This window comes from Myotis davidii, unplaced genomic scaffold (genome assembly GCF_000327345.1).
Source record: "Myotis davidii unplaced genomic scaffold, ASM32734v1 scaffold847, whole genome shotgun sequence".
NCBI classification, from domain to species: Eukaryota; Metazoa; Chordata; class Mammalia; order Chiroptera; family Vespertilionidae; genus Myotis; species Myotis davidii.
In genome coordinates, this window is record NW_006298049.1 from 1,550,352 (window position 1) to 1,562,524 (window position 12,173).

The 12,173-nt window shown below is 44.8% G+C and overlaps 1 protein-coding gene across 1 annotated transcript in view; it reads right to left on the minus strand.

The window, feature by feature from the left end:
* NID2 (nidogen 2) overlaps positions 1-12,173 on the minus strand; it is a 63,156-nt gene that overhangs the window by 17,532 nt on the left and 33,451 nt on the right. Inside the window, exons 10-12 of the mRNA XM_015570506.1 lie at positions 5,106-5,249; positions 4,268-4,396; positions 3,063-3,206 (exon numbers count right to left, since the gene is read on the minus strand). Of these exons, the coding sequence (XP_015425992.1) occupies positions 3,063-3,206; positions 4,268-4,396; positions 5,106-5,249 (417 nt within the window). The remainder of the gene's footprint in view (positions 1-3,062; positions 3,207-4,267; positions 4,397-5,105; positions 5,250-12,173) is intronic.

A 12,173-nucleotide genomic window follows, 5' to 3' on the forward strand; every position in this document is an offset into this window, starting at 1 on the left:
AGGAACGATTTCACTCAACTTGGATAAAATGGTTCCTGCTAGTGTCTCAGACTAGACTGAGAACCTAAAGCCAAGTGGAGCCTCTCCAGGGAACCAGGATTTTAACAAACTACCTGGAGAAAATAAGCACACACCCTTTTATTGCTAGTTTGATGGAATAAAAAGGTGTGCTTTAAGAATGCATGCTCTCCACAAAACCGAGCCCTTATCTCTATTTTTCTGTATTTTTTCTATTTATCTCCATGGCCACTGGGACACATGCCTTAACACACACACACACACGTCCTGCAAGTCATCTCTGTGATTAGCCCAGCCTGACTTAGGTATGGCATGGGTATTTAGGAAAAGGATTATTCATTGTCTACTACCACAGTCTGAAAGCTTGGAAGGCAACCACATGGTAACTGACTCTGGGAGGCAGCTTCTCAGATGGCCCCAAAGATTTCTCTTCCCTCCTGGTATTCACAGTCTTGTATGGTCCCCTTCACTTGAGTAACTTGCTTCCTCGCTTCTAATACACAAAAGCAATATCGAGGGGATGATATTTTGTGATTATACCTTCCGTCTCTGCCCCTGGCTTTGATGAAGTCAGCTTCCTTGTTGGAGAGGGCTGTATGCCAAAAAACTGATGGTCACCTCCAAACCACAGCCAGAAAGGACCTGAGGCTCTCAATCCATCAGTCAGTCCCTCGAGGAACTGAATCCTGCAATAACCATGTGAGGGTCTTTCCCCAGTTGGTCCTTCAGATGAGACCCTCAGCCTGCCAGACCCCTTGACTGCAGTCCCGTGAGGGTCCTAAAGGAGGGGACCCTCCTGAAGGCAATAAATGTGTATTGTTCTAAGCTGCCCCATTTTGGGTGGTCTGTTCTACAGCAATAGATAGTTAACATACTGGGGAAGCAACTGATGTAGCTGGCATGTTTTTAAATTGGTGGGTCCCAGAGAGAATTCTAAAAGCAGAGAACAAGAGAGGTGAGCAGTCTTACAGGACAGGCTAGAACAGCAGTTCTCAACCTGTGGGTCGCGACCCCTTTGGCGGTCGAACGACCCTTTCACAGGGGTCACCTAAGACCATCCTGCATATCAGATATTTACATTACGATTCATAACAGTAGCAACATTACAGTTATGAAATAGCAACGAAAATAATTTTATGGTTGGGTCACAACATGAGGAACTGTATTTAAAGGGCCAGAAGGTTGAGAACCACTGGGCTAGAAGTTAAAAGAAGCGGGGAGAGAATGATTGTAGAAGGGATTAGGGCAAAGGCACATCTAACCTCAATTAACATTCTGATGATTAACACTCCTCACATCTAGGCTGCAATTAATTTCAACTGCTTTGCTTTAAACCAAAGACCCAAGAAATTAAGTACTTTATAAGCACTCTCTCAGCTGACCTGAGCAGCCAGATGTTTGAATATGAAATTCTGGCAAGGTTTTTTTCCTCTCTGAATTCTCATTTCTCAAACCAGTCGTGTGTTAAATTGAACTGAGTGATAAGTTCCACAAGGTTGGACAAAGTATTATTCCCACTGTGGGGCTTGACATAAACAAGGAGTCTGTGCTCCTCACCCGGACCCCCCAAGCCTGGAGAAGGTACCCCACCTATAAAGAGCTCTTTGGCTGGTCAAGTGGGACAAGCATCTGTGAATTATAAATGCACCTCATTCTCACTTGAGCAACATGGGAGCTCTGTCTAAATCTGGGGGTGGTTTCTGTTGATTTTGCAGGGGGTTGGAGGAATCAGGCCTGAACTGAGACTCAGCTTTAAGTCGTTTCAATGTAAATTGTGTTTTCAAGAAAACCATATAAACAGAGCTTCTGGTCAGAAGAGGAAACATTAATTGATTAGGCAGCAAGATCCAGAAGAGACTAAGTCGCCCTCCACATCTGGAGAGGAGAGGAGGGCTGAGCTGCCTTGACACATCGTCTGTTAATAACATGGTTGTGTCTGCTGGTCCAGGCAGCCTGTGCTGCTGAAACCAAAGCGGAAGGAAAAGGAGAAGGATGAGAATCAAACCTCTGGCGAGGAGGGAGAGGGCCGGGCTACTTAGATCTTTGTGGAGCTCCCAGGAGTTACAAGGCAGTTCTTAGCACCCCAATCAGAGGGCCCAGGGGTCCAGGGGCAGGTGCAAGCAGCAATTCAAGGAGAGGGGGAAAGCCTGTCTCTCGGGTTTCTGTTCCCAAGAGAGACCTTTTCCCGTTCCAAACCCTCTTCCCACCATCCTCTCCTTCCCATAATTTGTGTGTTCCTGATGGACAGACGGCATGAAATGGAATTTCAATTCACTCACATGCGACTGGGTGGATTATGTAGATTCGCACTGAATAATCTCTGGCTGAAACCACTCCTAAGCCTGGTTCCATGAATATTTATACCCAGCGTGTTATGCCTGCTGTTTCAAAAACAGCCTCACACATTCTTTCTAAGTTAAATCTGAACAGTTAGTCCGATGTTCTGGTTTATTGATTTTATAAGTCTTAATGGTAGTTAGGTTTCTGGGAAAAAAGTTTTGAGGACTCTTATATAAAAATGTTAATATCCTCATATCTGTGGAGTTCATCTACCTATCTACCTACCTACCTACCTACCTATCTCCACAGAGAGAAGAGAGAGAGAAACTTAGAATTATATGCATGTTCAGATATTGCTTAAAATATTACTTGAAGCAGGGGAATAGCAACTAAAAATTAAGCATGACTGAAAGTGCTAAATTAGGTCATTAAACAGAAGATTGAAAGAAGCCGGGCATCCTAACATGAGACTAAATGACTGTCCCGAAGTCCCTCCAGCCCACACAAGGCTCCAAGGAACAGAAGGTTACAAGCTGGCAGTGGTTCCGGGCGTTCAAGGCACATCTCCACCACGGACAACCATACGTGCTCACCAATCCAAGCCAAGAGAGATTCACCCTTGGCCCCTCTTTTTGACTCAAAGGATACCCTTTCTCTTTCTCTTTTGGCAATTCCAAAGCTTTATGAGTCTAAAGAGGGGTCTTTTCTAAACCAGGTCCTACCGATGTGGGGACGTGTATCCAAGGTGACCCGCAGGTACTCACCGGTGCACTGGTGCCCGTTGCCGGTGTAACCAGGCAGGCAGACGCAGCTGAAGGTGCTGCCTCCAAGGTGAACGCACCGGGCCTGGCCAGTGGGAGCACAGGTATGGCTGCCATCCTCACAGGGATTGGGAGGTGGGGCAATCACTAAAAAAGAGAAGAAGGTGAGGATGTCCAAGAGCTCAGGCCTGCAAATGGGTGAGCTTTGCTCTTCACAGAGCGATCGGCACACCAACAGCATTGGGACTTCTGAAGGCTAATAAGGAATGCAGGTTCTCAGGCCCCATCCCAGAGCCAGGGAATCTGAATTTTAATAAGAGCACTAGATGGTTTGTATGCATATTAAAATTCGAGAAGTGCTTGTCTGGGTTTGTGGTTAAAGCACTAGGCATGAAGATCATCAAAACAGTGGATTTAAAAGTGTATTTTCTTTAATATCATCTAGCAATGGGATTAATTTGGAATTCTAGTTCTTTTAGATCCACTTTTTTTGGGGGGGTGAATCCTAGAAAATGGTATTTTATTATAGACTAGAGGCCTGGTGCATGAATTCACACATGGGTGGGGTCCCTTGGCCTGGCCGGCGATCAGGGCCAAGGGGCCAATCGGGACAGGCTGGCCGAGGTGAGGGACCGCGCAGATTGGCTGACCGGGGAGGGTGGTGGGAGGGTGGGACTATAGGGGGCAGCTCCTGTGTTGAGCAACTGCCCCCTGGTGATCTGTGTGAGTCATAGCTATCAGCCGGTTGTCCCGTTGTCTGGTCATCCAATCGTAACAGTCACTTAGGTTTTTATATATATAGATGGAACACTTTGTCTGGTCAAGTGGGAAAAGCATCTTTGAATTACAAATCTATTTCATTGTAATTTGAGACATATTTGACCTCTACCTGGAGCTGTTATTATTTATTAAAGAAGTTCATAGTTTTGTTACATGATTGGACCAAATACCAGACACACGGGAATCCCAACTGAAATGAACATCCTTCAATATCTCAACACCAAAAACGTCTCTTTAGAGAAAAACAACAACAACAAAGCAACCAAAACAAACAACCCAGAACTGAACTGAGCCATAGCTTTGGGTTGTTTTAATGTAAATTTTATGTTTTCTAGAAAAACTATACAGTAGAAATGGAAATGTTAATGAATGAAAGAGCCAGGTTCAGCATCATTTTGGCCAAAAAGAGGAATGACTTTGGGACTCACAGACGCAAGTGTACTGGTCCTCTGCAAACCTGTAACCGCTCCGGCACTCACACCTGTAGCTTCCTGGCAAGTTGATACACACAGAGTTGGGGCCACAGCGATGGAAGCCAGTTGCACATTCATCTACATCTAGGAAGAAATCAGAACAGAAAAGTGCTGCTCAAATCATGGGTCCCACAGGGGAAAAGTCTGGAAACTCAGTATTTTCTCACTACAATGAGGCTTCCAGGGGACTCACAGTTGGTGGACTAAACAGGAGTTGAAATGCAGGATTTTAAGCACCAGATACGGATGCATGTTGCAGATCATAAATAATATTTCAAGTCATTCAAGCATAGGCCACAGGGAGATGTATTTTGAACAAATATTCTGAAAAGTTTTTGAATGTTTAGAAAATACTGAACATTTAGAAGAAGACCACACTGCAACAATTTTTCTTTTAAAACGTAAAGAGATTTCTACTGATACTTTTGGGGACATAATAGGTGAAAGAAACACCATGTCTGAAATCTGAAAAAACACACAAAAAAAACCCAGAAAATGTACTGCTTAGTAAGTGTAAGAAATATTTAATACCATTTTAAAATTACAAAGCTTAAAAACTCAGAATATCTAGGAATTGCAATAGAGGTCTTCTTTTCACAGTCCCGTCCCCAAATACCCACCTCCAAACTGTCCTCTCAAACTATCCAGCACACACCTTAGTTTTTAAATCCTCCTCTTTAGATTAACAGCTGCTAACCTTATGGGTCAACGGCGATCATTAAGAAGATAGACACTTGTCTTTTATAAACATAGTGCCTGATGACTCCACATGAGAACAGAGTATGGCTCTTACCCATGCAACTCCGTCCATCTGCCTGGTACCCAGGTGCACACTTGCAGGTGTAGTCCACACCCGTCCCCGGGTAGCACTGAGCTGTCGGGCCACATGTGTGACTCCCATCATAGCAAGGATTCACTGGCACGGGGGTTGAGTACTCTGTGTGGGTAGAGAGGAAATAAAAGCACAATCTGACTGTTGTTACAAGAACGGCACAAGAGGGAGATCCAAGACTTGTTGGAACTAACTGTATACGTGTCTGTATTTGGGGCCCATATGGCAACCTGCTAAATTATTAATATCCAAAGCTAGGCTGCATTATTTGTATGGTGATTTTTAATTCCAGAATGACTTCCTTTTGCCTATTTTGCAGACAACTAACCTTTTCTTGTTTATAGTAGGCTTGTGTCCAGGGATTAAAAATATCCAATACATGGCATCCTTTTATTTAAAAACTAGAGGCCCGATGCATGAAAATTCATACCAAGAGTAGGTCTTCCTTCCCCTAGCTGCTGGCACCGGCTTTCCTCTCGCGCCTGGGACCCAGGCTGCTTCCCTCCTGTGGGCACCCGCAGGCACCCAGCCAGGACCCGGGCTAGCTTCCCCTGGGCTGCCCGCAGGCACCTGGGACCTGGCTGGCTTCCCTCCAGCCCCAGCTTTGTCAGGAAGGATGTCCAGAATGACATCCGGAAGATGTCTGGTCTAATTAGTAATATTACCCTTTTATTATGATAGGTGGTCTATCATCTCATGCGATTCTTGGGGTAATTCTGAGCTGGGTTGTCATTGCCATTATTGGTAATTTTCCCAGATAAGGAAAGTGAGAGCTATTGGAAAAATTGCCTGAGCTCACAAAGCCAGGAAGTGGGACAACAAGGACTCACACCCCAAATTTCTGCTCATAAATTGGGCAATCTCTCACTAAAATTCACTATAAATCAAAATTCATGAGAAAAATCTTGCTATTACAAAATAAAGAGGAATGATTTTTGCAGTGTTTACTTTTTAGGATTAACCCTGACATGGACCCATCCACCCACTAGATAGTGATGACTGTTAACATCTGAAATCTTCCCTAAATAATTTTATTTCTACATGCAACGTAATAGTAACGCTTATTGAGCACTATATGCCAGGCACTATTCTAAACCCTTTACATCCCAGCCCATGAAATCCTCATGACTACACTGTAGGAAGTAACCCACCCACCGCCACACAGCCAGAAGAGATGGACGGGGCTGGGATAAAGAGCCAGGCAGTCTGGCTCCAGAGACCATGCTTTCCACCACTTTGCTACAACCACAACCAAAGGAACTCCATAAAGTTATCCAGTCTAAGCCAAGGGCACAGAGATGATGGTGTTCGAAAGGGGCCCAAACACCCAGATGGGATGAATCCATTAACCATGGGCACTTCCATTTACTTCTGATTCCTCCAGTATAAAATGAGAACACAGCCCGGCTGACATGGCTCCGTGGTTGAACATCAACTTATGAGCCAGGAGGTCAGGGTTCAATTCCCGGTCAGAGCACATGCCTGGGTTGCAGGCTCAATCATCCCCAGTGTGGGGCGTGCAGGAGGCGGCTGATCACTGATTCTCTCTCATCACTGATATTTCTATCTCTCACTCCCTCTATGAAATCAATACAAATATATTTAATAAATAAAATAAAACAAGAGCACAAATAATGCTTCTATCTGCTAGAACTGCTGAAGAAAATAAAGAAAATCCAACACAATGCATGTGAAAAGTGACTCCCCCAGGCAGGCCTACCCGGTTCCCAGTGACGGTATTCCTTCTTCCTCTTCACTTAAAGTTTTATCTTTGTCTCAATCCCTAGAATTAACTCTGGCCTGAGACTTGAAAGATTTAAGAGCCTGACCCAAACCTCCCAGGTTCTCCATCAAGCCATCTCTGCTACCACTGGGGCTCCATCTAAGTCATGCTAACTTGGGCTTCCGCCTTGGATTTCTGTGCCTGATTCCCTGTCTTGACAGCCACTTAGTGCACTTCATGTCTTGTCTTGCTCTTAACAGCTCCCTCACCTCCCCAGAAGCCAGCATCTTGTCATCGTAGACAGACGGTGGCAGTCCCACCTAGTCTGGCACCAAGGGCTTGCTGCTGTTGTCTGCCCCGCAGACTGGACTTCCTCCCAGTCCTTCAGGACGTCTGGCCACCACCCCAGTCCTGGCCCCACTGCCTACACTAGGGCTCTCCCAGTTTTCTGCTGTGAACTGGGATGCCTTGGCTGAGTCCCTGATGGGACACCCCTGCTTTCTGGTAAAGTCCCACCATCTGCTTCATAACAAACACCGCAGTGTGTTCCTGCAGTAGAATATCCTCATGGTACCGATTCCCATATTATGGCCTGAAAAAAAAAAAGAGGAAGGCCATGGATTTCTCCTTGGTTCACCTCAATGACACTGGCCAGGGTAACAGCAACTTTGCCAAGAGGACCAACAAATGACTCCAGCATTTTTTCAACCTGATGCACTTAAGCTTGCCAGCATAAGCCTAGCCCCCCATATCATGCAGGCATCCTTGGACGCCCCTCATCCCTCCCGCCGGGTCTCTTGGCAGATGGGATGGAAGCCCAGCACTGGGGCTGTGGCCGCTGGGTTAACTTACTAGCGGAGACCAAGTTCCTGAGTCAGTCCCAGCCTGTGTTTCAGTTAACAACGACAGGGTCATGTCCTCACCGGAGGCCCCGTGTAAGACAAGAGCCCAATTCTCCCCCATGATTATGTCTCCATTTTAGGAGAAGATTCTGTACTAAATGCCCGGCCTTACCCAGCCAAAGGGGGATGTGCGCTTTGAAATGTTTTAATTTATAAATACTCATGCTTGGCCTTCTTGTTCAGTGCTTTCCAGCATCACATTTTCACCCTGGCACATCCCAGCAAAGATCAGTGAGTATACAAGAGCGTACGCCCCTCCTAGGCGTATAAAGAGAAAGAAAGCAACACAAAAGTTGACTTGCAAACTTGGACAGGACACACCGGCCTACCTGAAACTCAGGAAAAATGCCCAAAATGACATAAAACCGATTTAAAATATACGTCACAGACAAGACTGGCCATACAACGAAACGTGGAGCCCTTGGCTCAAAATTAATAAGCGCTTCACGAAGACAACAGCAGAGCACTAAACCGAGTGCTAAAGCCCTTCTGTGCACAGGGCCCCATTTACTAAACTTGGTTTTCAGAAGCATTATTTTAAAAGTACATCTCTAAAACCACATGGCTATTCACTCCCCATGGCGTGTTAGCTTGTCTCCTATTATAGCAAGCAAAGAACAGCGGTGCCCTTCTTAAGGCATTTTCTATTTCACCCTCACCCTCTTAAACAGCTTGACTCGGACTGGGGATCTGGAACTCATTTTCTCATTTAATCAAGAAGGGAAGAGTGGTTTTCCTTAAAGGAACAGTGCGGGGCCCTCTGCCCGAAGTCTCCTCAACTCGCCAGATGGAGCCCCAAAGGGGAGCCAGGGCAGGAGACAGCCAGCCCACATGGAAGGGGTGGGCTAGTGGCTGCAACGATCAGCAGGAGACCACAGCACCCCTCCTGGACCCCTGGGGGAGCCAGGGGCTCCCACCTCAGGGGCGGCTGGACCGGTCCACAGACTTTCCGACCAGATCGTCGTTCCCTCTGGGAAAAGTGGGAAATTCTTAAGATGCTATGCACTGAGAAGGGAAAGAAAAAGAGGTTTTCTTTGTTTATCTTTTTCTTTTGTTTCCCTCACCCTATCCCCATCCCGCCAACATCCCCTTCACCCCGTTTTTTCCTATTTGGAGAGAATAAACAGTACCGCTGTTTTCTGTGGGGGTGGATGAAGCAGGGTGCAAACATAAAGGGTTAAAATATGCATTCCCTCTTGTAAAAGTTGGTCTAAATTAGAGGCAGCCTGAAGGCCAGCGAGGCCAGGTGGAGGGGCAGTGCCCTGGAGGGAAGAGGGGGCTCTGGAGCCCGTGCCGGAGTTAGAGCCCAACTCCCCCCGTTTCTAGCTGTGACCCAGCAAATTACTTCATGTCTCCACTCAGTCTGGAAAATGGGGTAATAATCCCCCGACTGCCAGTTGAAGTTGTAGTGGTGATTAAACGAGTTAATTCGTGAAGGTACTTAGTGTTTGGCACCAAGTAGACCATCCTTTGCTATCACTCTTGTTATTATTAGACGCGGTGTGGAAGGGAAAAATCATATACGATTCTGAAGACAAATTAGCAACTGGTACCTGCCAGTGTGCGGGATTTCTCCGATCCTTTGTGACTCCTACTTGGTGTGTCTCTAGGAAAAACACACAGAGATCTATCTTTCCCCTAAACGATCCTGGAGTCGGAATGGGCCTCTGTGGCCTGGGAGGCTCTTTCCACTCATCACTGTTCTCACAGATGGAACGCCCACACGCCAGCAAAGGGCTGGGCTGGACACTCCAAGGTGAAGAATGTTTTCCCCAGTTGTTTTTGTTTCAGTCTCTCCATGAGAAATCGGCAGTAACGATCTTTTCCATTCCTCTGATGTGCATATTTCTCTCAAATCAAGTGACAGTTCCATGCTCTCAATTCACTACCTTATAATCCCATCGCCGGACACCCAATGCCTGTGCCCCATCTAAGGTTCCGAAAACCAAACCGACTCCCACCCAAGCCAGCAAACTCAGGATCTCATTTCAAGTCACTCTGCCTCCTAGAAGAGTCTCGTCCTCTGACCTTAATCTCCTGTTATGTTGCTGAAGTGACACTTGCATACTGAGACCTGGAGGAGGCTCCAGGAGCCCTCCCCTCCAGTGACAGCTCCCAGAATGGCCTGTTGGGTACAGAATCACCTCTCTGAGGCGCCGATTCTGGGCTCAGCAGCCTGGATATGGAGCTGAATGAGGAGACATTCTCTTTCTCCACACCTGCCTCTTGCATTCTAGAGTGAACAGTACCTATTGGTTTTCAGGATGGCAATGTCCCCCTGATCTGACAACGTCAATTCCTGTACAGTTCCCCGACTTCACAGGCTCATCCTCTGGCTTGCCTACAACTTCTTTTGTTGTTGTTGATTAATAGACTTTATTTGTTAGAACAGTTTAGAATAGTAGGTTTAAAAAAAATTGAGCAGAAAGTACAGATTCCCTACCTGCCTCCTGCTTCAATTTGCACAGTTTTCTCTATTATTAACATCTCGTATTAGTGTGGTACATTTGTGGTGACTGAGACAAACATTGGATATTATTATTAACTAAAGTCCATCGTTTACGTTAGGCTCACTCTTTGTGTTGTACATTCTGTAGGTTTTGACAAATGTGTAATGACACTTATCCACCACTACAAAAGCGTACAGAATAGTTTCACTGCCCTAAAAATCCCATGTTCTCCACCTATTCATCACTCTCCTTCCCTCCTCCCACTCCTTGAACACCTGGCAACCACTGATCTTTTCACTGTCTTTTAGTTTATATATATATATATATACACACACACACACTGGTGCATGGAATTTGTGCACATTGAAAGGAAATTGATTAGAGGAAACCATTTCTAGAAGATCACATAGTTAGAATCCCACAGGATGTAGGCTTTTCAGACTGGTTTCTTTCACTTAGCAATATGCAGGAAAGGTTCCTCATGTCCTTTAATGCCTTGATGGGCCTAGAACATTTTTATCACACATTACAGGTGGGGTTAATGCTGACTGAAGTATGAAAACCACTGCTTTAGAGTTATGGTTCTTTTCCCCCCTCAACTGTTTTCTTAAAATTAAGATATTATTCATTTCCCATATAATTCACCCATCTGAAGTGCACATTCCATGCAAATGAAAATTTTAAAAACTGAAAAAAATAATAAAATGCACAATTACACAGTTTTTAGTATATTCACAGAGTTCTGCGATCATCCATCACCACACATCCCGCACCCCCCCCACCCCCCTGCTCCAGAAAGAAAGCTTGTACCCTTTAGCATTTCAATTCCCTATTCCCCTATTATTTCCTCAGCCCTAGGCAACCACTAATCTACTTTTGTCTCTGTGGATTTGCCTATTCCAGACATTTTATATAAAAGGAATCATGCAATATGTAGTCTTTCCTAACTAGTTACCATCACTCAGCATGTTTTCAAAGCTCATCCATATTGTAATGTGTATTAGCTTCATTTCTTTTTATGTTTAACTAGAGGCCCGGTGCATGAAATTCATGCACGAGGGGGTTGTCTTTCAGCCTGGCCTGCACCCTCTCCAATCCGGGACCCCTGTGGGATCGGGCTTAAACTGGCAGTTGGACATCCCTCTCACAATCCAGGACCACTTGCTCCTAACCACTCACCTGCCTGCCTGCCTACTTAATGCCCCTAACTGCCCTCCCCTGCCGACCATCTTGTGACCACTTAGGGGCGGCCATCTTGTGTCTTGGAGTGATGGTCAATTTGAATATTACTCTTTTATTAGATAAGATAATGTTCCACTGTATGGACATATGACATTTTTAAAGAATCCATTCATCATTCGATGGGCATTGGGGTTGTTTCCACCTTTTGGCTATTATTAATAATGCTGCTATGAATATTCATGTACAAATTTTTGTGGGGACATAAAGTTTTCATTTCTCTTGCATGTACAGCTAGGAGTTAAATTGCTTGAATTGTAACTTTGTGTTTGACTTTTTAAGAAACTGCTAGACTGTTTTCCATAGTAAGTACAATCATTTTATACTCACACCAGCAATGCATGAGGTTTCAATTTCTCCACATCCTTCCCAATACTTATCTGTTTTTTAATCATATCCATCCCCACTCATGTAAAGTAGTATTGCACTGTGGATTTGATTTTTCATCTCCCTGATGACTAATGATGTTGAGCACCTTTGATGTGCTCATTGGAAATTTGCATGTCTTCTTCGGAGAAATGTCTATCCATAATTTTCGCCTATCTTTTACTTATTTCTTTTTATTATTAAGTTGTTCTTCATCTATTCTAGATTCAAATTCCTTACTAAATATATGATTTGCAAATATTTTCTCTTTTTTGATAATGTCCTCTGAAGCACAAATGTTTTTAATTTTGATGACATCCAAATTATCTATTTTTTTCTTTTGTTGCTT